This window comes from Hirundo rustica, chromosome 9 (genome assembly GCF_015227805.2).
Source record: "Hirundo rustica isolate bHirRus1 chromosome 9, bHirRus1.pri.v3, whole genome shotgun sequence".
Taxonomy (NCBI): domain Eukaryota; kingdom Metazoa; phylum Chordata; class Aves; order Passeriformes; family Hirundinidae; genus Hirundo; species Hirundo rustica.
The window spans coordinates 11151025-11178497 of record NC_053458.1 but is presented as its reverse complement, the minus strand read 5'-3'; the positions used below and the strand labels follow the sequence as shown (position 1 = coordinate 11178497).

Here is a 27473-nt window from a genome sequence, read left to right as displayed (position 1 = left end):
TGAAAGATGCTCACATGGAGCACACGAAACCTCCTGAATATGCCAGTGCTGGCTAGTTTGTTTACAGAAAAGCTGTTTCACCCTGTGGCAGGGCTGAGCCTCACGGCAGCAGCTGCTGCCTGACACGAGCCTGGAACCAGTCTGCCTGCATACCTGCTCCTGCTCCAGGACAGCCTCAGCCAGGCCCTCACTGCAGCTTCCTGGGTGGACCCCTGGAGAAGGATCCTCCTTTTCTTGCTCTGACCCCTTGCACTCCCAGCTCTGCATGCCAGATGTATTTCCCCCCAAACATAAGCTGTCAGGTTCCTGCCCACACTGCAGATGTGTGAGAGGGGGCAGAAAATGCATACACACACACACACACACACACACACACACACACACACACACATGCATACAAAAAAACCTGCCATGTCTGCTTGGCTAAAAAATAAATGGGTGGGCCTATCAGCAGGGTCAAAGCAGACAAGTCATCCAACCACTAAGTGCTGAGGGACTGGTGAGTAAGATCCTGAACAAATAAGCCTGGGTGCTTGTATTTTTAACTTCTTTTAAGAGACTCTCACCGAGACTAAAAAGAAAAGATTGCATCTAGCATGAATTCATGTGATTGAAAAGCACATTGAAAAGTCCAGAAAATACCCTTCAAAAGACAATTGAAATGCCTTTTCCCAGCCCTCAGACTTATATCTCTTACCCAAAAGGTATTAGAAATTTACAAAATTTCCAAAAATATATAGTGTATTTTCATGGGTAGCTGATGAGCCCAGAAGGCAAATGATGAGACAGAAACTGAAAAAGTAAAGCTCACTTCAGAAATATGGCATTTAAGAGCAAAAGATGGCTGAACATTGAAAGCCAGCAGGTTTTCCTCCTGCTCATGGCTTCACGTGGCACATTTACTCTCTAGCCTGTATCATCCATCCAATGCCTGACCCATTTTTCCCCTTTACATTCTCTGAGGTGTATTTCTTTTATACACTGTAAATGTTTTAATGAGTGGAGAAATAGAAAGGCAGTTAGCAGTGAAACAGAGATTTGAAGAAGGTGGGGTAATTAGCTGCATGGCAGAGCTTTGAGAAATGCTGTCCTGTGTTGATAGCTCATGCTCCGAAGCATGACGAAGAGACTCCTGAGCTATCAGGGATGGTAATGACTGGGCTGTACCCTGGGAAATCTTCCTAACCGGTTGATACCAGCCCTATGAATCACTTACTAAAGATGAATGCTACTGCTGCTCCCTGCTTTTAACTCCAGCCTAACCCATGAAGGCATGACCGACTCCAGCAGAAATAACTTGCAGTTACCTGTGTCTCATGTGCTGTTCATTGTACCACAAAGATGACAGGAATGTAAAAATTATCTCATTCGTACAAGTCCACAGTTAAAGAGACACGTGGAACTCTATAATGGGTGCTGGAGGAGAGGGTCATCTCATCCCAGTGCATGTGCCTGGCACTGCAACTGGCAGCACTGATGAATTTGCTCAGCCCTGGAGAGCTGATGGGAAAAGGGTGTCTTTTAGCTTGTCTTCCTGGAGAGGAAAGAGAGAAAAGAAAGAAGGGCCATGGCTGGAGAGACATGCACAGAAACCCTGTGATGATGCACTAAGGCTGTCTGCAGCACAGCAGGTGAAATATTTGTTTGGACAAGAGCACTCATAGTGCCACAGATGTGGTCTCTCATTGCCACACACACGAGGAATGTTTTTATGGTCCTTGAAAGCACATGCAAAAAAAGCTGCACCCCAGCTGTGGGGCTGGGGAGTCTCCTCCTGGCACTGCCACTGGGAGAATCCCAACAAACCAGTGCAGGCAGAAGCAGGGCTAAATCATGCTTTAATCACACCTCAGAGTGACAATGCATTGAGGGCCAGAGCAGGGCTGGGTCTGGCACCATGGGACAGTGGGGCCAGCGCCCAAGACCCTGTGGCAGCACCGGGGCAGGCTTCTCTTCCCACTGCACCCAGCTTCCTGGGCATGATGGACACCACCTCCTTCAGCCTCAGCATCTGAGCAAGGCTGGGAAAGCAGCAGCTGTTTTGATGTCCCTGTGACAGTGAGGCCTACTGGCGTCATGCTGGGACACTCTGGGACCAGCTGCCTTCACCTCCATCACCATTCCTAGCCCATTCTTCTCTCCCCTCCTCTCTGCTCCTTTCCTCCTGCCCCTGAAATGTGGGGCCAAAGCCAAGGACAGGTAGGAAAAGGGTGGAGCTAGGGAGACAGCTAAGAGGCCACAGCAGTGGTGGCTGAGTTGTAAGCGATAAGCTCAGATGGAGCGATGCAACTCCCGCTCCTTTGTTGGCAGCTGCTCACTGGGCTGGATGTAGTTATCCTCGATGAAGCCATCATCATCCTCAGCTTGCAGGTCAGCAGCATCAGTTATGGAATGGCTCCCACAGGAGCCCCTGTCCCAGCTGCTGCTATCCTCCATGGGACTGCCTCCGATGGAACTGATTTCAGGCAGCGGCCGGTGGTGGTAGCTGGCAAAGTTCTTGTGGACAAGCTTGCACTTGGCAACCAGTGCAATCACGATGGAGATGCCAATCGCTGTCACTAGGAATCCCACCAGGTATGGCCAGCTCCTTCCCCCCTTCCCGGCAGGCAGTGCAGTGGCTGTGACACAGGAAAGGCATATGGTCAGCCTGTGGCACACCCAGTGCTCCCCATTCTCCAGCCCTGTGCCTGCCTGCAGTGTGCAGTCAGCACTAGATCACTTTCATTAGGAGCAATACAGATGCTCTTCACCAAGACCCAGGTACCAATGGACTGTGAACACTGGGGGCAGAACTGCCTGACACTGGCTGGTACTGCTGCCCATCACTGTGGAGTCTGTGCTCCATGTGGCTTCCTGGCACCTGTTAACTTTCCTGTCACAAAGCCAGCAAACACCTCCAGGTGCTGGCCATCCTCCCACCGAGCCACTGCACCAGCGAGGCCTAGCAGCCTGAGCCTCTGGGACTGTGGGGCAGAGCAGGGCGTCTCCACCTGCAGTTCCTCCAGTATGACAGAGGACAGGAAGGTGCTAGACCTTATGGACACCTTTGGATCTGCACAACTTACTGTTGTTCTCAGTCGCTGTGATCTGCTGTGTTGCGTTGAGCTCACGAGCAAACCGCTGGTTAATGTGGCAGCCCAGGTCCTGAGAATCCAGAGCTGCGATCTCCTGGCCCCTCAGCGCCGGGGGCGACACACAGGTCACCTGCACAGCTGGGAGACAAATGGGCTAAGGTGGGACGGGGGTCTGCACCCATCCCCTCTCCTGTTTAAAGACGATCCCCGCTTGCTCCTGGGTTGACGAGATGTGTTGCAAAGTGCTCCTGGCTCTGCCTTACAGACTCGCTGACCCTCAGCATTTTGTAGGGAACAACTAAAGGGAAAATCCCCTGACAAAGGAGCTGTGTGACTCTGATTAGCAGCTCCTTTAAACTGGATACAGACAAATTCATGGATATCCACAGAAACCCACTGTTCTTATTCAGACCTGGCTCAGATGGTTGAAGCCTGACCTGGCTCCAGAGAGGGAGCTGCCAAGCCCTCAACAACGAAAATGTGGTCACTCCACAAAGACACATAAAGATGGATTTAGAGGCCAAAGTGTATGCGCAACCCACTTCCCAGAAAAGCGGCCAAATCATCCTGCTGACATTCTTAGAAATCCTTGGTATCCTGCGTAACTGCAAGCAAGGAACAGACACATGACTTTTTGGTTTGCTGTCCCTCAACAGGGTAGGACAGAGAGCCATCTCACACCTTGCCCAGGGGTCAGAGAAAATGGATCAAGCAAGATTCCTACACTCGGGGTTCCACCTGCCCGACACATCCCCTCCACTCACCTCGCTTGTGCTGAAGCCACTGCTGCAGAGGGTGCGCGCTGCAGTCGCAGACCCAGGGGTTCCCTTCCAAATGGACCCGCGGGACTGTCTCCATCAGCTGCAGGCTCCAAGTGTCCACAGAGACCAGCGCGTTGTGCTGCAGGTCCAGGTGGAAAAGAGCCTTCAGTGGCAAAAGGAAAGGGACATCAAGCTTTTGCAAGCTGTTGTTTCTTAGAAGCAGTGTGTGCAAGTTTTCCAGGCCCTTGAAAGTGTCCATGTGGATGTAGGCAATTCCGCAGCTGCTCAGGTCCAGCAGACGCAGCGCCCCGAGGTTGGAGAAGACTGCTGGGCTCAGCGTGAGCTTGGCATTGCTGGAGAGGTTGAGAGAATGCAGGGAAGGGAAATGCTTCAAGAGAGTCCTGTGATGGGGCATGACCAAGGAGTTGAAGGAGAGGTCCAAACTGGTGATGTTTCTTGGAAGGGAACTTGGAGCATGCTGAAGGCTCTTCCCACTGCAGTCAGCCCGTCCCTGGGAAAAGAGCTACTGTCTGAGATGGACTATCCATGATGGGGAGTGTCTCTACAGAGAGACTCCCCAAGGATTCAAATGTCTTATTTACCCTTGCAGAGTTTAAAAAAAGCAAACACACACACACATTTAAAAAATACATGAGCTGCCTGATTGGAGTGGGCCTGGATAAATGGAGAAAGATGAGCAGGACAGCCCACGACTGAGAGCAGCTGACCAAAACAGTAAAGGAGGAGCATGCAGGGCTGGGGGAAAAACCCAAACAGATGAATGCAAAGGAAGCAGGTTGTCACTCCCCTGTCCTTCCATACAGTGTAGTTGTCATACAGGGTCAGTTTGCAGAGGGTCTTCCTTTTCCTCTCCTGGATCCCCACCTCCAGCCCCCTGGGAGCTCTTGTGTGACACAGGGGCATCCTCCCAGCTGGAGAGGGAAGCAGGCAGGCCTTGCCTGTTGCAAGGGCAGGCAGGAAGCTGACCAGGCTGCAGAGCTATAGGCACCTGTACCAGTCACCCACACCAGGAGCAGCTCCTTGGGGCATGTGCAGGACAGTGCCCCAACACTTGCATCTATCCCACATTCCTGAGGATACATAGTGAGTAGCTGTGGTTTACTGCTGGCTGGCTGTGTCAGTATTAGGAAACAAAACAGACCAAGGACCACTCACTGTCCCCAAAAGACCAGAAGAGCAGGATGGAAGGATTAGTCAACCCGCATGGATGGATTTTTTTTTTTTTTTTTACCGGTAAAACCGGATGCCCCAGCTCAGATCATTTTGGGAAGCAGTCCCCAGCATGGGTTACTCTCACCTGGACTTTTAATGGGAGGGGGTCAAATGTCCAAACTGAAGCTGGCAGAGGGCAGGTCAGCAATTTAAGTTTGGTTGGGCAGGCACAAGCTCCTGCTGAGTGCTGTGTTTGGACCTTGCAAGCAGAGGTGCTGTGCTTAAAGTTTTCTGTGGTCCATAGTCCTGGGTTTCTGTGTCTGGCTACATTCCAGCTAGCTGGAATGTAGCCAGATATGGAATGCTTTCCATTTCTTTCACCTCTCCTTTCATCCTCCTGTCTACCTAAACCTCCTATCAGACCCTGGTATTCCTGCTTGGTAGAGAAACAGATCAGCTCTTACACCAGGGTTCTGAGGAATGGGTTATAATTGATCCAAGCCACAGGGGCACCACATGGGTCCTGTTTCCAGTTCAAACACAGCTGGGTTCAGGGAGGCATTGGAAAACAGTGAAAACCTTTGGGTGGAATAAGTGAGGGCTCAGTGGAAAGGTCAGTGGCCCATGACAGCCACTTTCCTTCATTCTCTCAGCTCCTGCCTGATGCAGCCAAGCTGCTGGCTGCAGTGCTTGTCTCAGTGGGTTAGCCGTGTTTCCTGCTTCTTGCCGGGTGCTCAGGGATCTTGGCCCCATACTTGCCATCACCCTGGCTCCAGTCACTGCATCACCATGCACTGGGAAAGGGAGTGAGTGGTTGGGACCTCCTCAGGGATGTGTCTCATGGCTGCTTGCCATCCACCCCTCACAGTCAGCTGTGTTACACCTGCAGCCAAGAGACCTCCACAGTCAGAAATGCCATGGATCCGACAGTGCTTTGCCAGGCCATGCTCTGCTGAACAGGTTAGACAACAGGACATGTTCAGCCCAAGCCTGGGAGCAGGACAGCCAGGCTTTGGGCATGGGCAAACCACCCCTGTGGCTGGTGGCCACAGGCACAGCACACCTCCCAGTTAACTCCGCGGACTCCCATGGGTTTTCGTCGCTCCTCTTTTCTTGAGCTGCGCAGAGCAGGAGCTGCTTGCCAGGCCCCGTGGGCAGCCCCGCTGTAGTGGCAGGACCAGGAGCGGGGGGCCCTGCCCAGCCCCAGCTGCCGCCCGCGCCGCAGCCCCCACGGCCCCCCTACCTGGTGGTCGAGGCTGCAGGGGTGTCCCGTCGCCACTGACCAGACGCACAGGAGGCTACAGACACAGCAGAGCAGGCACACAGGAGCCATTTGGCTCCAGGAAACTTCCGTCCCGAAAAACGAGTCTCGGGGAAAGCTGGGAAGCCGGCAGAGCCGGCCGCGCCGGGCGAGGTGTGGCCGCGGCCGCACGGCTCAGGGCCGCCACCGAGTCCCCTCACGCCGGCCCCTCAGACAGCAGCGCCCGGGACCCAGCCTGGCTGCCGCCCCGGCCCCGCTCCTCCCGAGCTGGTGAAAGGTGGCGGTGCCAGTTACACATTAACAGCCGCGCCCCATCACCTCCCACCCGTGTGGCCGCCCGTGATCGGTGACCAGGACTGCCTGCTGCACCGTGGGTGCCGCGGGCCTGCCGGAGTGGCAGCACGACACTGGGAGGTGCTGGGGGCTGCAGAGGGAGGAAGGGGCACCTCTGTGGCGTCTGCCCTGAGACGCCGCGCTGGAGGAGAGCGGCCTGAGCCTGGTCCGGGTGTTGGTCCACGCACCGGGGACAGGGGTGTGCAGCCAGCCCCAGCCGGGGGAGCTGGGGCTGAGGAAGCAGGAAAGTGTCCTACAGGAAAAAAAAAGTCTTGCTGGGATTTCAGCAGAAAGGTGTTTAAAGCATGCAGTAAAACTGGCAGGTCTCTTGGCCCAGCAGCAGCAGCTCAGGGAGCAGCACCTGTCCTTTAGGGTCCCAGAGGATGGGAGTGCCCCACCATCTTCAGCACCCCCCATGCAGACCTGCCATCAGCAGTTTTCCCTGCCAGTCCTGCTGTGGGGTCAGTGAGAGTCTGAGAAATCATGTCAAAGCACCATCTGTGGGTGTTTGCTGGCACACCAGACCCGCTCCTGTGCCCAGGGGTGATGGGGCGGATGAAGTGGGCAAGGATGACAGAGCCACGGGCCAGGCAGAGAAAATGCTGGCGGCACCTGCTCCTGGCTTGGCCTCTGCAGCAAGAAGGAGCCCCAAGCTCTTTTCCCTGCTCCCCATTCCCTGGTCCCATGCCTGCTCAAACATCAGGCAGCCGATTGCCAGCAAGAGTGCTTTAAGCTGTCGGCAACTGGGACAGGCACGGCCCCTCTTCCCCCAGCTGCCAAAGGGCTCCTCCACAGCTGCACGTCCCACCCTTTCCTCAGGGAAAGGGCTTCCCAGCAGCCTGTCCTTCAACCTGTGGGCATGTGCTGGATGCCAGCGCAGCAGGCAGCTCCTGCTTCCCGGCTGCCCAGGCAGGCTGGGGATGCTCAGCTACCCTGCTTCCAGGATGTTCTATGCCTGGTGGAAGCAGTCCTTAGCCCAGCCTTGGGGGGGTCTCCCCAGGGCACGCTGAGCACATAAAGCAAAACAAGCATCCAGAGAAGCAGGGCTAGAAAGTGTTGCTGAGCCAGCCCCATCCATTGGTAGATCTGTAGGGCGGTTGCATTTCCTATCAGGAAATGTCTCTGTGCATTATGGTTTCTGGCATGTGGTGCCGTGCATTAGAATGTGCAAATGATAACAAAAAGTGTTATTTTTGTCAGTCTTTTTTTTTTTTTTTTTTTAGTGTGTTGTGATTTAGCAAAAAAATGAGATCCATGAAATCAACAGATATTCAGGTACTTGGAGTGTCCTGTGGATTGGGCAGCTGGAGCTTTCCGTGTTGCAGGAGAGCAAGTGTGGACAGCTGCTTCGGCTGTGCTCAGCTGTGCCTGTCTCTCTGGTGCCTCCCCTGGAGACAGATAAACTTAAACTGGAGCTCTAAGTTCCTGGCTGGGCATCCCCACAAAATTCCCCAGAAAGGTTTCCTACTCTACCTCCAGCTGAAGGAATCTGCACCGATAGACAGCATAGCTCTTATCCAGGTGCTCCTAGAAAAAACACAGGTGAACAAATCACATTGGGTCAGATTCCTCAATGGATTCCTGAGATCTCCTGAGTATGGCCTGGTGCAGAGAATGACCCCATATGGCTCCCATTCCACCAAAATTCATTGTAAATAACCCCATCTTCAAACAGATCCTCCTGAAAGAGGACATTTCACAGAGTGCACTGTAACAGAGCGCTCTGTGTGATGCAGTCCCCCACAGCTGCCAGGGAAGCACAGAATGAGTTGCACGTGTCAGCACACACTTCTGAGCCTGACTGGCCTCTACAGCCAGCTTCATTTTCCAGGCAAATGAGGGCAGCTGCACCTGGTGTCCACCTTTTTCAGATCCTCTCCACCCCTCCTGCCAGGCAGCTGCAGTGTGGGAGCCCTTGCTCCCTGCCATCCCTCCCTCAGCATGCCATGGGCACCGCGCGGCCCCAGAGCACTCTGTAAATAGTCGGAAGCGATGAATGGATTTCCCTTTCCTCTCCATGTGTGCTTTAGATTTTTGGCCGGATACAGCATGGGCTCAGGACACATCAAAACATGAGACTCATTCCCTGGCAGCCCTGGCTTTCACATGGGAACAGTTTGATTTGTGAAGCAGTGTGAGGTTTGGTGTGGGAACCTTACGGTGATTTCCTGGGAAACTCTTTTTGTTTGCCAGGCAAAGAGCCTGGAGCCTGCTGGTGGCCGGCACAGCCTCCCTGAGATGCTGTGTCTGAGACCCTCTGGAGCTGGGTCGTAGCGAGGCCATGCCATGCTTGTGCCCGTGCCAGCACTGCGCATGGGAAAGTGCTCAGGGAAAGCCAGGCTTTCTCCTGCTTCCCCTTCCCCCCAGACATGTTTACCACGACACAGAGGGTTTTCTCCTCGGGCAGTGCCCACCCTCCCACGTGAGCCGGGCAGCTTGTTGGCGCCCAGCCCTGTGCTCCCGCTCAGCCCCTTTCAACCTGGCCAGCGTCCGCACGATGCGGGCCAGAGCAGGGTGAGCGAGGCCGTGGCGCAGCGCGGAGCTCAGGTGGGCCTTGCCTCGCACCGCGGCTCGTGGCGGCGGGAGGCTGAGGCGTGACGAGGTGTGCGCGGCCTCAGCCTCGCCGCACGCCGCTCCCCGGGGGACAGCCTGTGCTGGGCTGCTCCCGACGGCTCCTGGAGTCAGGGCCGTCTCCAAACAATGGGTGGAGAGCAGGAAACGCTGCATGGGAAACAGGATTTGGCTCCGCCGCCGCCGCCAGCCACGGCCCCTCGGCCCCTTTCCTTTCCCTGCTCCAGAGAGCCCTTCCCACTGCCGTTAGCCACGGGGCTGCGCCGAGGGGATGGGGATGCCGCCGCCCGGGCGGGCTGGGGCTTGAGGCGCCCTGAACATCGGGCAAAAAGCAGGGTTGGCACACCTGCCTGGGCTAGGGGCTCAGCATGGCTCAGGGAACCCTGAGCATGCAGCTCTAGCCCTGGAGGGGTGGGCGGGTGCCTTTTCCTGGAAGAGCTGCCACCAGGCAGGGGTCCCCAGTGGCCCCTTGGCCAGCAAGCCCTGCTCCTGAGCAGCGGGCTGGCCACGGAGCCAGCAGAAACGGGGGCATCTCTCTGTCCGTGCCCAGGCTATGCACCACAGGAGGTGGTCCCAGCTGCCCTGGAAGTCAAGCAACAGCATGGAGAAGAGATCGGGGGCACGGGCAGGGAGCAGCGGTCCTGAGCTGCCGCTCACGTGGAGCTCCTAGGCAGCCACAGCCTCCGGCTCTGACCCCCGTAGCCAGGAAATGCTGGGGATTTTCTGACCTCTGCCAGATTTGGAACAAGCTCCAAGGACATGGGATTCCAGGTTTATCTTCTGCTTCTCTTCCCACATCTGGCAGGTAAATTACCCCTTTTCATCTGCCCCAAATGAGCAGCCCCTGCCTCAGGGTGGCTTGGTGGGAAGAAGCAGCTATGGAAGCTCAGTGGCGCCATCGGAGCAGGGTTGGGAGGGAGGAAATATCCCTTTGTGTTCAGCCATTTGGAGCTTTCAGAGGCCCCTGGCTGCCTCTCTCTGAAGTGGGAGGAAAGGCACCACAAGACCCCCGTTCTGATGTGTGCTTGGCTCGTGCTGGGGAGTTGATCCAGCTGGGGGCTCCAAAAGGAGAGCAGAAATCCGCACTCTGTCATCCCGATGCGTCTGCAACGCACCTTGCTTTGCCCTAGCTGTGCCTCCTGGGCTGGGGGTGGCAAAAATATCCTGGAAAGGGGGAGACATCTGGGTAACAGGATCTGGCCCTGCGGCTGGGCTGGTGTGGCCACGCTCTTGCCCAGCTGTGACGCACCCTTGTGCTCCCTCACCCCAGGGGCCATCCTGGACATCACCCTGATCGCCAACGTGCAGAGCCTGTCCCACTCCGACTTCTTCCTCTCCTGTGTCGTGGGGGATCACGACGTGAGATACCTGCAGATCGAGCGGGAGAACAAGATCGTGATGACACATCCCAGAATGGGCTTCCAAAACTACCGCAACCGCAGCAACCAAGTCCAGGCCAGGGGCTTCTCCAAGGCTGACCTGGTGGGGATCCTCTACTGCCTGGGGCGCACCCCGAGCGAGCAGGCCCAGGTGGTCTATGTGCACAACAGCCACAATGGTGAGTGGCTTCTGGGGACAGCAGGAGGCCCCTGCCTGCCAGTCAGGTGCACAGGGGACCTGCCCACCCTGTGCTTCATAATCCCGGCACCAGCCAGGGTGGTGGGGGGACAGTGGTCACCCATAAGCTAGGTTTGGGGTCCACTAGCACTGGTGAGGTGGAGATGGAAGGGAGATGGGAGGGAGTGTTCAGCTGGAGGAGCATGGATGAGCCCCATGGAGGAGCTGTCTGGGTTTGTAATAGTGTCTGGGAGAAGGGCAAGGTCCAAGAGGAAGTTGAGTGTCCTTGGAGGAGGTTGTGGGGTCTGGAAATCATTAACCAGAGCAAGGGGCAGCCCTTCAGAGTTGTGCCAGCCAGTGCCCCCACCACAGGCTCAGGGGGAGCTGGTAGTGCTGGGGCAGATCTTTGGCAACCTCCCCAGGTGCTGGACAAACACCTTCCCAGGGCAGCACGTCGCCGCTCCAGCAGTGGGGCGTGCTGAGAGGCACTGCCAGACTGCACTGTAGCCAAGAGCAGTGCTGGGCTTGTCTCCCACTCCTATTTTGGGCCATGAGAATTGAAAGGGCCTCCCTGGGCTGACAGCAGCAGGAATACCACCTGGGGCAGCATTCTCCCACACTGCCTCTCCAACCTCTCTGTGCTTGTATTAGGACTGAAATTTTATGTGATGTTTGCCTCAGGATGCTTTCTCGCTCTTTTTTAGAAATTCTAGCTAAAGCAGTTGACCTTTTGCTGAGAAGAGGGGATACAAGTTTCCCTGCCTCTGTTAAGACACAGCTTCAGCAAGGAGATTTTGAGAAGCAATTTCAGAAGTGTCTCCAAGCTGGGGCACAGAGGCTGCTGGTGGGGCCCAAGCATCCACCAGGGAGCAGAGCTCAGCTTTTGTCCTTGTAAAGAGGCTCAAGTTGAAAAATGGTAGTGGTCCTATTGGGGATGGAGCTGGATGGTCTGAGCAAGCAGGGTGGCACTGAGGAATGGTGCAGAGGCAAGTAGAGACAGTGTGGGAGACATGACCAGCAGCGTGGGGTGAGGAGCACAAAGGGATTTCTGCACCCCCAGATGTCCTTGTTTAGATCATGGATGGAGGTGATGGCTCTGGGGCTCCATCCCTGGCACAGTGTTTCCCATGGTGGGGTGTTCTCAGTCAGCCCCCACTCCTGGGTCCAGTTGGCCAGGCCAAAATAGTGCTTTGGAGGAGCTGGTCAGTGCCTGGGTTCAAGCCCCTGTGGGAGTTACAAAAAGGTGTCTCTTTCACAAGTTTCAAAGAAGCTGCTGTTGCTCTCTTTAGAGGAGAAATTTTAAAAATAAAGGAATTAGTAAGCAAAAAATGTACATGTTTGCAGGAGGGCTGGATATAGAACCCACTGAAGGGGCTTGGTGTGTGTCATCTCTCCTGTTTAGCCTGAGAGCACACCAAAGCAGGCCAGGGCAATGAAGCAGTGGGTGGGGAATGCTTTTAGAGGAAAGCTGGCAGCTCCCAAAAGGTCATGCATGGAGAAGAACTTAGGAAGTCTGATAAATTTTGGAAGCATTGCTAAAAAAACAAAGTAAAGGAAATCAAAGAGATCCTGAGAAGCAATTTCAGAAGTGTTTACATCTGTCAATAAACTATCTTTTACACTTTCCAGAGCAGAAAGACAACCACAGAAAACCAACTTTTAATTATTTTTTTTATCTGTGTGCACAACAGAAAAGTTGGGAAAATTTGCTGGGGCATCTGTCTAAAGTGCCACTGTTGATAGCAGGAGACAGGCGATAAATAGCAGAACAGAGCAGTACAACATCGCCTGGCTGGGCGTGCAGTGAGCAAGGCTGTGTTGCTGCCCCTGGGAAACCAGACTTTCCTAAAACTTCTGGGTAGGGAGTTACAGGCCTGAAAACTCAAGTCAGAACCTGGCAAAATAGCAGAAACTATAAAAAAGATCAGAATATGTGTTTTTGTGGTCCCTGAAGAAGAGGCAGCTTGAGTTTGCAGTGGTAGGGTCTCTGGGGCAGCAGCAGTGAGGATGCTGAGGAAGACCAAATTGATACTGCCTGCTCAGATTCCTGGAGAAAACTGGGAAAACTCTCTTTTAAAGGTTCTTTGAGAGAAACTTTGCACCAGGGGTAGCAGGAGAGATGTTTGCATGGGTAAATAACTGACTAAAAGAAGGGAGAGTAGGAATAGGAGCGGTCCTTGTCACACGAGGGAGTTCCCACTGGCGTGGCACTGAGGTCTTTGCATGGACCTGTGTCACCAACTGTGAGCGCAAAGAGCTGAACAAGCAACCGTGCTGGCTGCTGTCCCCGAGCTGCCTGGGGAGATGATGAATGCACTGTGGGGTGACAGAGGGACGGGAGAGATGCAGTCTGGGAGGGCTGCAGTGATGGAGTGACAGGTAAACCGGTGTGCGCAAATGCAAAGCCTTGTGTTTGGGGGTCCCCAGGAGATGGTCGCCTTTCATTCCAGGGAGTGAGGTGGAGTGAAACAGAGTGAGGGCCATACCTGTGAGCCCACCACTGGGGGCTTCAAAGTCCATGGAAGAAAGATCCCAGCTAGAGGGTGGAGAGGCGGTTCTGGGAAATTACTGTGAAGTGTGACCTGCGGTGCCCTTCCCTGGGCGTCTGCGGCGTGTGCTGCTTCCTCCTGGTCCTTGGCCTCAGAGGCGCAGGACACAGGGCTGGATGTGTTTTAGCTCCAACCTGGCATGACTCCCTTTAGTGTGTGCAAGCTGGAGTACTGCCAGGCTCCAAAAGCCAGCAGCCGCCTGTGTCCTCCTTTGTGTCTGTCCTGGCACGCCCAGGGCTTGGTTTCCCAGGCCTTAAGGTATTTATAGCCCTGTTTGTGCTCAGGCTGGGGTCTGGCTGACTCATGTTAATACTCTGGGAGTTCATTGCTGCTGCACACCCCAGCACCTGGGGAATCAGGAAAAGAGTTGTGACGGGGCTGCCAGTCCTGGGAGCTGGAGGGCAGCCTCCTGCACACTTAATTCCTCTCACCTGCCCTGCTTTCCCTGCCTGCAGCACTCCACACCTCACCAGCAGGGAGGGTGCACCCTGCACTCTTGTTCCAGATGTCACCTCCCCAGACTGTTGCCACCAGCATTCTATGCAGATGGTGGGCTGGTCATAAGGCAGGATGACAAAATCCCGTTCCTTGGTGTCTGCCTGAAGGGGGTGAAGGGGCCAGGAAGGGAGACCTGTCCCTGCAGAGGCTTGGGGGGTCCTGGGTCCAACAGGGAGCGAACAGGGAGATGTGTCATGACATTCCAGCAGAAACACGTGGTGGGTGCTGGGCTGTGCCAGGGTGTGTCCTGGTGTGACTGGGCTGAGGGCATCAGCACTGCCCTCAGGTGTGAGTGCCCTCGGGGGTGACTGCTGTGCAACCTGTGCTTCCTCCTGCTCTGCAGCCCACCTCTTCCCGGTGAAGGCCACACAGTCTGTGAATGTTGCTGAAGCGGCCACCTTCTCTGCCAGGATCCTCAAGAGGAAGGAGACAGATGTTATGTGGAAAAGAAATGGCAAGTGGTTCCAAGAGCAGACACAGGGCTGGAGCTGCTCCCAGCTGGTGCCTGGCGCTGGCCCTGGGAGCACAGGAGGTCGCAGATAATCCTTTGTCCCCTTGCAGGCACCTACTACCAGACCACAGATCGGGGTGAGGTGCAGGATGACCACGTTGTCCTGACACTCCCCAATGTCAGTGTCAGCGAAAACGGCGTCTACAGTGCCACGTTCATGGGGGACAGCCCTCTGTGGAGCGCCTTCTACCGCCTCATTGTGAGAGGTGAGCAGGGCCCTGGTTGCCTGGGGACTGGGGACAGCCGTACCCCGCCCTGCGGCGGGTGACACTCTGGTCCCCTGCGCTCTCTCTGCAGCCTGCCCTGCTAAGAAATGGGGACCATCCTGTGAGAAGGACTGTCCCGACTGTCTGAACGGCGGCATCTGCCACGACCACGTTGGCGAATGCATCTGCCCTCCAGGGTTCATGGGCACCCGCTGTGAGAGAGGTGAGTTCCACCCACCCAGCACTGGGTGCTGTGCCCAGGACATACGTGGGGGCTCCTCTGCACCCCTAGACCTGAGCACTGTGTCTAGAAATGCCGTGTTCCTCCCCGGTGCCTCCCCACCCTCAGTGCCCTCTGTTTCTGGGCCAGGGCTGGACCACCCATGTGGGTCCCGTGTCTCCTCGAGGTGGTGATACAGGGCTTGGGCACCCGAGACAGCTCTGTGCCATGCACAAGCAGTAACTGCATGGATGAATGGTGGGTGAGGGCAGACCATGCTTCTCTTTCCAGCCTGCCGGGAAGGCCAGTTTGGCCGCAACTGCCAGGAGACGTGCCAGAGAGCCCAGGGCTGCCGGGGGCTGAGCTTCTGCCTGCTCGACCCCTATGGCTGCTCCTGCGCCTCGGGCTGGAGTGGCTCCCGCTGCGACCAAGGTACAGCAACGTGGGTGTCCCATCAGGTCTCCTACCCAGCCTGGGCTTCCTCCAGGGCCTGGCTGCTCTCCAGCAGCACCTCTGCAAACCTCTCCACATCTGAGGGTCAGCACAGGCTGCTGCCTGCATCAGGTGCTTGCTGTCTCTGCAGTCCTGTCACATGGCCAGGGGTAGCAGTGAGCTCTCCTCTTCCCACAGCCTGTCCCTCAGGATTCTACGGCCCTGACTGTGCCCTGGAGTGCACCTGCCAGAACGGAGGCAGCTGTAACCGCTTCAGTGGCTGTGTCTGCCCTGCAGGCTGGCATGGGCAGCACTGTGAGAAGTCAGGTGAGACTGGCACAGGGCAGTGGTGGGTTTCCATCCCCCACCCTCAAGCGGGCACCAGCTCCTTCCTCACCAGTGACCGGGAGGACCATTGGCTATTGGTCTTGCCAGCTGGTTCAGCAGGACCCCTTGCCTGTAGAAATAGCCTCCAGGTCTGTGGAAACCACGACACTGCAAAGGCAACATCTGGTCTGCCAGCCCAGCATTATCTGTGCTGAGAGTGTTGCTGAGCTCAGCATGTGGGGTGGGGATCAGGGCTGGACCACAGCATCCATCACCTTTCCCTTGGCGCCACAGTCTGGCTGCATCTGGGTCCAAGAAAGTGTGCCAGGCTTGCGCCTGGGGAGGAGCAGGGCCAGCCCTAATGTTGATTTCTGCATACCAGACCGGTTCCCCCAGATCATCCAACTGGCCTCGGAGCTGGAGTTCAACCTGGGCTCGGAGCCCATCATCAGCTGCGTGGCCATTGGCAACCCACTGCCCACCAGGGACAGCGTGGAGCTGCGCAAGGCTGACGGCACGGTGCTCAAGGTACTGCCCCGTGCCCTGGACCCACCACCATCTCCATGTTGACAGCTCCCTCAAGAGTACCTGGGGCTGCTGGTCAGCTTCAGACTGATGGGGGGCTGAGCCAGGGGCTGAGTGGAGGGGCTGACAGCACCCTCTGTGCCACAGGTCATCAAAACCATCATCGAGCCGAAGCAGATCACCTGTGAGTTTGAGGTGCGGCACCTTTCGAAGGCGGACACGGGGCTCTGGGAGTGCCGGGTCTCCACGACCGGGGGCCAGGACAGCCGGAAAGTCAAGGTCAATATCCGAGGTGAGGAAAGTGTGGTGGCATGAGCAGGACAAGCCAGGGCTGCTGGGGGAGGCTGCCAGCATGGTGTGGCAATACTATCCCTGCACTGGACTGGGTGCCTCCCATAATGGGCTGCAGTGCCAGCAGAGGAGTTTGGGTGATTATAAAAGACTTTCCTGACAAAGCTGGAAGGAGCCAAGAGGTGGCAGATGTATCCACCTGCTCTCCTCCGTGTTGCTCCCAGTCCCACCAGTGTCATCCCCTTCTTCCCAAGTGCCACCGGTGCCCTTGAGCGCCCCCCGGCTGTTGGCCAAGCAGAGTCGCCAGCTCGTGGTGTCACCTGTGGACAGCTTCTCTGGTGACGGACCCATCACCTCCATCAAGCTCTTCTACAAGCCCAAGGATGACAATTCAGCATGGTCATCCATTGTGGGTATGTATCTGCAGGGCTGGGGGACACAGAAGCTGCGTGGGAGGGTGAGGTCTGGGGTGGGCAGATGTCTCCATACCAGCCCCCCCATGGCGATGCTGAGGAGGATGCTGGTGGCCGGGCAGACTGTGGATGTTGGGCATGGTTTTGACATGTCCTCTTGGCCAACAGTGGACAACAGCGAGAACATCACCCTCATGAACCTCCGGCCAGTGACCGCCTACATCGTCAAGGTGCAGCTGAGCCGGCCAGGGGCTGGTGGGGAGGGCAGCAAGGGTCCCGAAGCCATCATGGTAACTGACTGCCTTGGTGAGCTTCAGTCTTCCTGACCCTGACCCTGCACAGCACAGAGCCTGCAAAGTCTCACAGCTGATGTGCTGTGAGGTTTTGCTTCCTTTTTGTTTGCAGAGCCCACAGTCAAGCCTGTGATTGAAGGCTGGTCCATAGAAGAAAAAAACATGCTTCATGTCAACTGGAAGTTGCCAAGCAACCATGAGCCAGCACACGGGTTCATTGTCCACCTCTTCGACTCTGCAAGGCGCTTGGTGTCTGAGAGAAACATCACGTCCATCTCTGTGCTCTCTGCCCGCATCGGGGACTTGGAGTTTAACAAGGAGTACAGGCTGGAGGTGCTGGTGTACCACTGCACCAGCCTGGGGCCGCCCTCTGACCCCTATAAGGTCATGATCAACAGCAAAGGTGGGTCCAGCGGGATGCAGGGAAATATAACAGGGAATTGCAATGATAAATCAGTTATAATTGTAACAGCAACTATCCCCAGGTCTGGCTGTTCCTTATCCTATCTCTGCTAGAATATAAACAGATGTTTGGGGAAAATGGGCCCTCCTTTCCTCACTAGACCCTGCAGCCTCCAGCACTAAGGAGCTGAGAAACATCCTAAGCTGAATGTGACATTTGGGCCATCATGAGTGATGCTCACAAACAGATCTATTATCTGCACCCTTGCCCAAACCCTGATGGACCTGTCTATTCCTGCAGCCTTTACAATACCCTGTAGCAACAAGTTCTTCAATATAATTATACTCTGCGTGAAAAAAATATTTCCCTTTGGTTTGCTTTGACCCTGCTGCCAGGTAATTTTGCTGGGTGGTCACTAGGGCCTGGGGAGCCCTGCAGTCCTATCTGTGGGCGCACACACACACAGCCCCTGCAGCAGGTGGAAGACCATGGAGAGGCGGTGCACCAGGCTGACCAAGCTTTCTGGCAGCCAAGGGGAAAGACATGCCATGAGGCCTTTGGGGAGGCTTGGCACTGTATGGTGCACATTGAGAGGACTGGCAGGCATCAGGCTTGCGGGATGAAAGGTTTCCTCTGCTCTGCTTGTAAGAGCTTTGTATGACTTGGGGATTTGGGGTTAGGGATGTGGGCAGGCAGGAGAGGGCTCAGAGGAGGTGGTGGGAGCACAGCATGTGAGAGAGGCCTGAAGAAATAAAATGTGACAAGAGCTAGTCAATACACAGGCATCCAGACCTCAGATGGTCTGTATGGCTGGAACATTTGGGGGTACAGCCCTGCTTCACTGCAGTACATGGAGAGCACCTCCACCTCCTCCAAGCAGAGGCCAGGGGTCCCTGAAGGTCCCTCAAAGCTGACCTGGCTCTGGTTGCCATTGCCAACCACAGGGTCCAATCCTAACAGCAAAATTGAGCCCCTGTAGCACGAGGAGCCCCATTCTGGGACTGACACTCTCCTCTCTTGGTTCCAGGGCCCTCCTCCCCACAGTTGCTCTTGGCAGAGCCCGTGTCTGACACCGCCGTCAGGCTCTCCTGGCAGGTGCCCGAGTACCCCAACGGGGGCATCACCAAGTACATTGTGGAGCTGCAGCAGGTGGGGGGCACCAGTGAACCCCAGTGGATTGACACCGACAGCGGCGCCGAGACCACCAAGATTGTGGGGGGCCTCAATGCCAGCACCAGCTACCAGTTTCGTGTCCGTGCCAACTCCCATGTTCCAGGGGAATGGAGCCAGCCCGTGAAAGCCAAGACCCTTGGGGATGGTGAGAGGGGTGTCCCAGCAGGCAGGGGGCTCACAGCTCTGCTGCAGCTTGGGCTCAGATTCTGGGTCAGCAAAAAATGATTGGGGTGCTTGCGGTAACCTCTGAATGTTGCTCTGAAGCAGCAGCCCAAACCCAAAACTTTTGGTGTCTTAAGAAAACCTGTTCCTCCTAGTCCTACAGGGGCAGGGGTGACATGATGACAGCATGGCGCCTATAGACTGGCTCTGCCTAGAACAGAGGGAGATGGGAATGAAGGAGCTAGGGGAGCAGAGCAGAGCCACCATGGGAGGAGATCATGGCTTGGCCCAAAGCTGATTGGAGGTCCAGAAAACAGTGGTTCAGGGTCAGGAGCTGGGCTGGGACACTTTCCCCTCTGTGTGAGCTCAGGATGGGGTTATGGTATCTTCACTGGGGGCCTGGGTGCTGTGAGAGGGCTGCTGTCATGGGGGTTGGCCACCTCTGCAGGCCAGGCAGGGTTCGACCACGGACCGCAACCCTCCGTCCCTCCTTTTGGCAGGAGCGCTGAGCGTGCCGCCCAGCCTGGGCAGCCAGAGCACTGAGCAGGCGGGAACAGACCAGCAGCTGCTCTTGGCCATTGTTGGCTCTGTGTCCGTCACTTGCTTCACCATCCTCTTTGCTCTCCTGGCACTTTTCCTCATCAAGAAGAATTTTTTCCACCGGCGCCGCACCTTTACGTACCAGTCTGGCTCGGTGAGTGCCGCCTGCCCCGCCAGGACCGTGTCCCCTGCTCCCCACGTCCCAGCCCGATCCAGGTCACGTTCCATAGCCTCCAGTCCGGATGCAGCCAGACCTCACTTCCACGCGGAGAGGGTGCGGAGCCCACCCTTGCCCATGACTCCTGTCCTGCTGGGACTGCCGCGTGGGCAGAGAGGTGCCTGGTGCCCCTAACCTCACCCGCTTCCATGTGCCAGGGGGAAGAGACCATCCTACAGTTCAACTCAGGGACCCTGACCCTGACACGCCGGCCCAAGCCGCAGCCTGAGCCCCTCAGCTACCCCATCCTGGAGTGGGAAGACATCAAGTTTGAGGACATGATCGGGGAGGGCAACTTCGGGCAGGTAATCAGGGCCATGATCAAAAAGGACGGCCTGAAAATGAATGCAGCCATCAAGATGCTGAAAGGTGAGTGTTGGGGGAGGCAGGCAGGGTGGGCTGAGTGCTGCAGCTGCGTCCTGGGCCATGCTTGGGCATGTGCTGGGGAGCATGCGTCCTGGGCATGCGTCCTGGCCATGTGCTGGGGAGCATCAGGAGTCCTTTGCAGAGAAGCAGAGGAAAGGCCACTGTTGTAGGCCTGAGGTGTTCATCCCCTTTTTGCTTCCAGAGTTTGCTTCAGAGAATGACCATCGGGACTTTGCCGGGGAGCTGGAGGTGCTGTGCAAATTGGGCCATCACCCCAACATCATCAACTTGCTGGGTGCCTGTGAGAACAAGGGTGAGGGCTGTCCCATTCTACCCCAGCCCCACACCCTCTGCCCAGCTGTCTACTCCTTTTTGCTGGGAAGACCCCCAGTAGCCCAACCTCCTCCTGCCCCCCAGGCTACCTGTACATCGCCATTGAGTATGCTCCATATGGAAACCTCCTTGACTTCCTCCGCAAAAGCCGAGTCTTGGAGACAGACCCAGCCTTTGCCAAGGAGCATGGCACTGCCTCCACCCTCACATCCCAGCAGCTCCTCCAGTTTGCTTCAGATGTGGCCAAGGGGATGCAGTACCTGAGTGAGAAGCAGGTACGTTTCAGTGAGCCCCTCAGATCACCCTTTCCCTGAGGCCTGAGGGTTCCCCATCGAGGCATGAAGTCCCTGGGGCCAGCAGGGGGGAGCGTGTAGCTCCTGCTAATTGCTCGTGCTTTTCAGTTCATTCACAGGGACCTGGCAGCAAGAAACATTTTGGTGGGAGAAAACCTGGCCTCCAAAATTGCTGACTTTGGCCTGTCCAGAGGGGAGGAGGTCTATGTGAAGAAGACAATGGTGAGCCAGAAGTGAAACATCTCCATGGGGCCTGCACCAATGTGGTGGGCAGGATACCCACCACTGGCTGGATCACAGCTATCTTCCACCCAGGGAGCACCTCCCAGCCCTGATGGTGGCTCTCTTTTCCCAGGGCCGTTTGCCAGTTCGCTGGATGGCCATCGAGTCCCTCAACTACAGCGTGTACACCACCAAGAGCGATGTGTAAGTGCTGCAGGCAGGGGCACTGGGCTGGGGCATGGCTGTGGTGTGGCTGCCCCTCTCTGGAGCAGTCAGAGAGGCAATGCTATTGCTCTGGGTGCTGCAAGGACAGTAGGTGATGCTGGTGCATCTCCCTGAGGAGCTGCTGGCTCAGCCCAAGCCCTGGCTGCCTGTTCCACCCTGGGCTTTGCCCTGTGCCCATCAGCAGGGCACAGCCGGGCGCTCTGCCACAGCCTCGGCTCCTCCCCTTTCAGGTGGTCATTCGGTGTCCTGCTCTGGGAGATTGTCAGCTTGGGTAAGGCTCTTCTCTGTCCCCTGCCTTCACTCAGGTCCCTGTAGGTCTGGTTATCCTGGAGCTCTGGGGGGAACACCCCAGGGACTGTCACCTCCTCAGCCCCTGTGTGTCTCTGGCTGTAGGGGGGACACCGTACTGCGGGATGACGTGCGCCGAGCTCTACGAGAAGCTGCCCCAGGGATACCGCATGGAGAAGCCACGCAACTGTGATGACGAGGTGTAAGTGGACAGAGCCTCGGCTGATGGTGGCACCCACGTATCCCCAGTGCCCCGCCGGGCTCACACCAGCTTTCACTAGCTTCTGCCTGGTTGTCTCTGCATTGTGGCTGAGCGATGGGCTGGGGTTCCATGCCCGAACACCTTTCCTGGGCTTTAGTTTCCTGCCTGCTTCCCTCAACTCCCACAACTTTTCCGTCCCCTCTCCTCCTGTGCGCGCTGAGCCGCCCGCGACTCTCCGCCCGCAGGTACGAGCTGATGCGGCAGTGCTGGCGCGACCGCCCCTACGAGCGCCCTCCCTTCGCCCAGATCTCCATGCAGCTCATCCGCATGCTGGAGGCCAGGAAGGTGAGCGGTAGCGGCTCAGTGGGAGGGATGCCTACGGGGCACGGGGCTTTTCCACATGCTGGAGCATCCCTTGGGCTCGAGGACCGGATAGCTAGCAGCAGAACCACGTGTGGGGGTTAACCCCACTATCGCTTTTTGGGTGCGGGGAGAGAATACTGAGTGCCCGAGCATGCTAGCGGGGACGGGAGGTAGATGTGGACATGCTCACAACCGGCTCCTAACTGGGCTTCCCTCACAGGCCTACGTGAACATGGCTCTGTTCGAGAACTTCACCTACGCGGGGATTGATGCCACCGCCGAGGAGGCATGAACCTGGCACCGCTCTGAGGGACAACACTGGCCCCAACCTGCTGGAACGGTGCTGTGGGGACAGTGGGCTGCCTGTCCCGCTCCAGGGCCAAGCAGCCAAATGGCAGTGCCCCTTCCCAAGAGCCTTCCCTGCAGCAGGACCGTGCCATCCCCTCCCTGGCATGGTGCCAGCCACTAACAGCCCTACACTGCTGGGGACACGCTGTGATGGCCCCAAGGACAAGCAGCAGCAGCAGCAGGGCGCTGGCAGCAGAGCAGGCAGGAGAAGGCCTTCCTCAGAAGCCGGGGTACTGCCTAAGCCCATGGACACAAATGCTCAAGCTTTGGGGCGAGAGGAGGAAGCAGCAGCACAGCAGCTGCCTGCCCTGCAGCTCTCAGCATGCCCTGGGCCTCAAGTGGTGCCAGGGGTTGTGAGCAGCACTGCTGGCATGGGATGGGGCCACCCCAGCAGGTGCAAAGGGACAGTGTTGGCTGTGCACAGCCTCCAGCTCTGCAGTGACCCTTCAGAGATGTCAGCTCTGCCTTATGGACAATAAAGATCATGCAACAGCCAGGTCCAGAGGAGTGTTGCTGGGGACCCAGCTCTGCCCAGCTGACAGCACTGGGGAACAGGATGTGGGGGCTCAGTGATCTGCTGCTGTGCTGGGCACTCCTCAGGCTCCTGTTCCCACTGGGGTCCTCTGATAATCCCCAGGAATGTCCTAGCATTTCCAGACTAGCCCCAGGTCTCATCATGCCAGGGAGATGGATTTCCTTAGGATCCAACTGGGATCTTTCCCCACACACACAGTTTAAGACTTGGTCTTGTCCCCAAAGGGATATGGAGAACAGACTATGTCCTTCCTTTGCACAGCTGCCTCTTGCATGCTTGAAAATCGTTCCTGCAGCTTCCCCTCAGCTGGCTGCTCTTTAAAGGGATGGCCCTGCTCCTCCAGCTGGGTCCTGTGGAGCTGTGCAACTCCACACTCTTCCCATCCTGGCCAGCTGGCACCTCCCAGCACTGTGCCAAGCCATCAGGTAACTTCCCACATCTGGCAAAGTGACGGCTGTTCGACCAGCCTGCTTGAACCTGTGCTGCCAGGGTGATCCTCACGTGTCCATCCCTCGAGGAGCTCCTGTCCCAGGCTTTGGTCCCTCACCTGCACTGCTCTGTTTGTTACCCCAAGAGTGGTTGGGCTTCACCTCTGCTGGCTTCAGCTTGTCAGCCCTGAACATGCCATCCAACTGTCTGTCTATCCATCTTCTGCAGTCCCACGAGAAGCAAAACTGGCTCCTGCAGAACCTGGTATCCCTGCTGGAGACAGGTGCATTTGCACTGTCCTCTTGGGCAAGAGTCTTTTATCCCCAGAAGGTCTCTGAACCCTGTCAGTACCATTCTGATTTTCCATTCCAGCCCCCAGTGCTCTTTGGTGTCAACTGCAGCCGTTAGTGAGCCCCATCCCTGAGGTCCCCAGTGAATCAGTGATGGGGACTGGCCCTCACAAACAGCCTGACATGTGCCACTGCCTCCGTCCCCCTCTGCTCCCAGCTGGGAACAGTGGCTGGGGCAGTGTCACCAGTCCTGCTCGTACCTAGGTCTTTCTGCTTTTTTTGACAAAATTTGTCTGCGGTAGTTGGAGCTGGCTGCTCTTGTCTCCCCTCATGCCTCTGGTGCTGTCCTCAGCTGCTGGGCTTGAAGAAGCAAACCTGGCCTTGGTGCACAGGGAGCACATGTGCAAGTGGCTCCTTGTGCCCTGGCTGGTGCCCCCCGGCTATGCAGCCGTGCTGTGCCCTGGCAGGACGGGAGACCCTCCAGCCACCGGAATTAGCGGACTGGCATGAGGTTGGGCATGACTGTGGGACTTCACCGTGGTGGCCCTGCTCCTGCAACACTGGCACCTCTGTGGGCTCTGCCTCCTGTGCCTGCAGCTCTGCTCCCAGCACAGCCAGGGAGATGGCAGAGCAGACCTGGAGCGCACCAGTGCCGGCCGGCACGGGACACAAGGGAGGCAGATCAGCTGTGCCATATCCCATGCTCCCACGTGGCAGCAGCCCCAACAGCCTGCCCTGCCCCACACAGGGGCCTCCTTTCTCGGGGGTTGTTTTTCTTCCTACCCCATCCTCCCAGCATGCCAGTAGCCACAAGGGCAGGACATGCCGCCTATCTGATAGGAGCAGTCTCTCTTGGCACTGCGGCCGGCGGCAGAGGGACTGTGGCATTGTGGTTTCAGGCACAGGGAAGTGCTGGTGATGGGGCGGGGGGAGCCCCCAGCCAGGCTTCCTGAGCAGCACAGCCACCACTTCCCAGATAAAGGTATCGCCCAGAGGAGCCGCAGCAGCTCCCAGGACACTGGGAAGGGCCCAGTGCGGCACGCGTGGCTCCGGCACACAGGTTGCAGGATGGCAGCCTGCCTGTGCCAGGGCTGGCAGCTTTCACTGCTCCCTGCCATCCTGCTCAGCCTCTGCAACCCACCGTCAGCACCTGAGCCAGTGACATCCCAAGGTAGGTCCTTGGGGCTATTTTCTCCCCCAAAGGATGGGCTGGAGAGGAACTAGAATGCCAGGTGTGGGCAGCAAGCACTTCACAGCAGCCAAAATTTATAGGATTGGGAAGGGGGCATTCCAGGAGTGTGTGCAGGGGGTGTGCAGGGTGAGCAATGGAGTGCCCTTCTCACCTGTGGGACACCCTGAGATGCTTGGAGTAAAGAAACATCCATGCTCTCTGCAAGCTGAGCTTGGCTGCCCATGGGTTGCCCCTGGATATGGCAGTTTGGTGCTCCCAGTCCTGCTCAGGTAGCAGAGGGGCTCCTCACTCATCAGAAGTTCTCAGAGTTATGACATGATGAGGGTTTGAGCAAGACTCAAGTCAACATCTGATGGCACAGCTCTGCACCATGGGCAATGCAGTGGCACTTCCAGGCTAACCCCGGTGCTCCTGCACCAGCCTTGCCATGATCTCACTGTTCCTCTGGACACCCTTGTCTTGGCTGATAGTTGGCCCCATTCTGGCTCACTGCACCTGCCAGAGCTACTCCCCAACTTTGTCTCATTTCAAGCTTCTCCGTGCATTCTTTGAGTGCTTCTTTAGCCCCGTCAGAACTTTCTGTAACACCATAAAAAGTATTAACTGAATAAAACCCTGTTGATCTCCTGCTTGTCTCTCCAGCCCCACCCCAGGTCTCTGGCCAGAACAAACTTGGGAGCACATTTTGGGTCATCCCCATAGGGGCAGTGGGACGAGGGTCAGGGTTGGACTCATCCTCTCTCTGCCCACAGCCTGTGCAAAATCGTTGTGCCTTGAGCCCTCCGCTGGCTTGGCAGCATTGCCCGAGCATGGCTGGTGCGGGCTGCAGAGCTGGGCAGCTGCCTGTCCTAAGAAATGGGCTGTGCTCGGCAAAGATGCTCTGATAGCCCACAGGACCAGGGTGGCCTCTCACTGATGCCATGGGTCCCTGTGCCACCGAGCTGCTGGGGCCTGGCCACTTCATCTCCTGGTGCTCAGAGCTGGGTGAGGCCATGGAGCCAGCACCAGGCCTGGGGTGGGGCAAGCGGGGCAAAAAGAGAAGAGCGGGTGGGGGGGCTGTGGTGAAGATGGGACAATGGGCCTGGGGAAGAAGGCAACACAGGGCTGGGAAATGAGGAACAGGGCTGGGGGGATCAGGGCAAGAGAAGAACAGGGCAAGCAGTAGGACACCAAGAAGGTGGCAAGAACATTCGGGAACTGTGATGTATTCTCTGCCCAGGGTGGGCTCAGTTGCCAGTGCAGTGGGGGTGTGGCAGAGAATGGATACACTCAGCAAATGCAGCAGATGTTGGCAGCGGGCTCGTCCCAAAGCTAGGGGCAACCCCTGGGGAAGGCAGCAAATGCCAATAGGAAGGGGAGGAGGAAGAGGGCCGGAGCAGGTCCCCGGGCAGCGGGAATGGGGGAGAAGGGACTGCTGAAGCAATGCTGGGGGCAGCAAGACTACCCCTGTGGATAACACATCTGCATCTGGGGGCTGTCCCCTCTTCCACGACAACAGGGGCAGGCACCCGTGTGTCAGCAGAGCTACCAGTGCCTCAGATGGAGATCCTGCAGGGTGTGATGCTCCAGTTTGTCCACATAACAACAGGGAGCACGGCTTACTGAGGGGGACAGGGAAACCCACGTGCCCCCAGGGCAGTTCCTGGGCAGGGGTTTGGGGATCTCTCCCTGCCCAGGACCACATGCCCCCACACCAGCCCCCAGGCCCTTTCCCTTTCTCTGGGGTGCTGCTCCTCCTTATCTCACTTCCGCACACCTTCCGGCACGAGCAGGGCAGGGGTGCTTCCCCCTGATCGCTGGGCCCTGAGCTCCCCTCTGACCGCAGGGCTATTTCGGGATGTTTGTTTGTCCTCAAGGACCTCGCATACTCAGGAGAGGGGCGTGGTGGGGCCGGGGAGAGCCCCGCACCAGCCAGGACCCCAGTGCAAGCCAGCAGCCAGCACGGGTGCTGTGTCCCTCCCCAGTGTGCCAAGCTGGTGGAGAGCACCTGTGCCACGGCTATGCTCAGGCCACCCCCCAGTGCCAGCGGGCATGGGGCAGGTGGAAGCAGGTGAGATGGGGATGGGCTTGTGCCCAGGGGCTCTTTCATGCCCACACTCCTCCCAGATGCTGCACTGCTAGCAGGCGTGTCCGAGGACATCCTCTGCTTCTCCCGCTCCTTCGAGGACCTTACCTGCTTCTGGGACGAGGAGGAGACGACAACTGGGATGTGCCACTTCTACTACTGGTACAGCAGGTAGGAGATGATGGGGACACAGCCCAGCCTCCTCCTTGCTGCACAGAGAGCAGCAGGGTCGGGATGTAACAGCAATCTAGGCCATCCCAGTGGCTCCAAGCTGCAAGGAGAGATGGAGAACCCACAGAAGATACACAGCGGCCACTGCACACCCTGCAGCAGGGCTAAGGCCTTGGCTGTCCCTCAGTCCCACGGGGATGGTGCCCTGCAGCAGATGGTGACACAGGAAAGGGGCTGGTGACACCGAGGTCTCAGTGCTGTGCCCCATGTTCCCTCTCCTCAAGCTTGGCCCACGCAGGAGACGTGAGGTGCTGCAAGACCCCGCTCTCCATTCCTCAGGGATGTGCCCAGAATGTGCACGGTCTCCACGTGGCACTGTGGGGCTGGCAGAAGGCGACACGTCTGCGTCTTCCCCAGCCAGGACGTGCGGCTCTTCACCGAGCTCCACCTCCGTGTCCTGAATGCCACCACAAACCACACGAAGTACGGGCGGGAGCTCAGCGTGGATGCAGTGGGTGAGTCCCTCTGACTGGGCAATACCCTGTGACAACTGGACAGTCCCCAGATCTGGGTCCCCTGACCTTCTGCCCGCCACGGGGGCTGGCAACATGCTGAGCCCTGCATGCTGGGCACAGAGGCAGCCTTGGGGGGTGTCTTCCAC

At 57.2% G+C, this 27473-nt stretch overlaps 2 protein-coding genes across 4 annotated transcripts in view; one reads left to right on the top strand and one right to left on the bottom strand.

Moving 5' to 3' along the window:
- TIE1 (tyrosine kinase with immunoglobulin like and EGF like domains 1) overlaps nt 1–27114 on the top strand; it is a 29851-nt gene extending 2737 nt beyond the window's left edge. The window contains exons 1-25 of one of the 3 annotated variants that reach the window (XM_040072425.2): nt 9407–9978; nt 10444–10731; nt 14121–14231; nt 14339–14494; nt 14586–14717; nt 15006–15146; nt 15345–15473; nt 15856–16001; nt 16146–16290; nt 16544–16702; nt 16871–17008; nt 17108–17398; nt 18426–18716; nt 19234–19427; nt 19649–19859; nt 20059–20169; nt 20274–20464; nt 20591–20704; nt 20838–20908; nt 21160–21200; nt 21323–21419; nt 21665–21764; nt 22003–24555; nt 26683–26812; nt 27097–27114. In XM_040072425.2, the coding sequence (XP_039928359.1) occupies nt 9933–9978; nt 10444–10731; nt 14121–14231; nt 14339–14494; nt 14586–14717; nt 15006–15146; nt 15345–15473; nt 15856–16001; nt 16146–16290; nt 16544–16702; nt 16871–17008; nt 17108–17398; nt 18426–18716; nt 19234–19427; nt 19649–19859; nt 20059–20169; nt 20274–20464; nt 20591–20704; nt 20838–20908; nt 21160–21200; nt 21323–21419; nt 21665–21764; nt 22003–22074 (3375 nt within the window). In that variant the 5' untranslated portion in view covers nt 9407–9932 and the 3' untranslated portion in view covers nt 22075–24555; nt 26683–26812; nt 27097–27114. Of the gene's footprint in view, nt 1–9404; nt 9979–10443; nt 10732–14120; nt 14232–14338; nt 14495–14585; nt 14718–15005; nt 15147–15344; nt 15474–15855; nt 16002–16145; nt 16291–16543; nt 16703–16870; nt 17009–17107; nt 17399–18425; nt 18717–19233; nt 19548–19648; nt 19860–20058; nt 20170–20273; nt 20465–20590; nt 20705–20837; nt 20909–21159; nt 21201–21322; nt 21420–21664; nt 21765–22002; nt 24556–26682; nt 26813–27096 lie in introns of those variants that run through there. The other 2 variants (XM_040072423.2, XM_040072422.2) reach the window with 2 other exon arrangements.
- C9H1orf210 (chromosome 9 C1orf210 homolog) lies at nt 1831–6435 on the bottom strand. The gene is made up of 4 exons (XM_040072428.2): nt 6252–6435; nt 3839–4346; nt 3066–3212; nt 1831–2618 (listed from the first exon to the last, which is right to left on the bottom strand). The coding sequence occupies exons 1-4, from the start codon at nt 6339–6341 to the stop codon at nt 2272–2274; spliced, it is 1092 nt and encodes a 363-aa protein (XP_039928362.1). The 5' UTR covers nt 6342–6435; the 3' UTR covers nt 1831–2271.
- Nucleotides 27115–27473: the final 359 nt, after the last annotated feature.

Excerpts from the sequence above, each read along its gene's own strand:
- C9H1orf210 (XM_040072428.2), bottom strand. The coding sequence starts at position 6,341 with ATGGCTCCTGTGTGCCTGCTCTGCTGTGTCTGTAGCCTCCTGTGCGTC. Across the intron at positions 4,347-6,251 it reads CCTGCAGCCTCGACCACCAG|GGACGGGCTGACTGCAGTGG; the intron begins GTAGGGGGGCCG and ends CTCTTTTCCCAG. Across the intron at positions 3,213-3,838 it reads GTGGCTTCAGCACAAGCGAG|CTGTGCAGGTGACCTGTGTG; the intron begins GTGAGTGGAGGG and ends TTTGTCTCCCAG.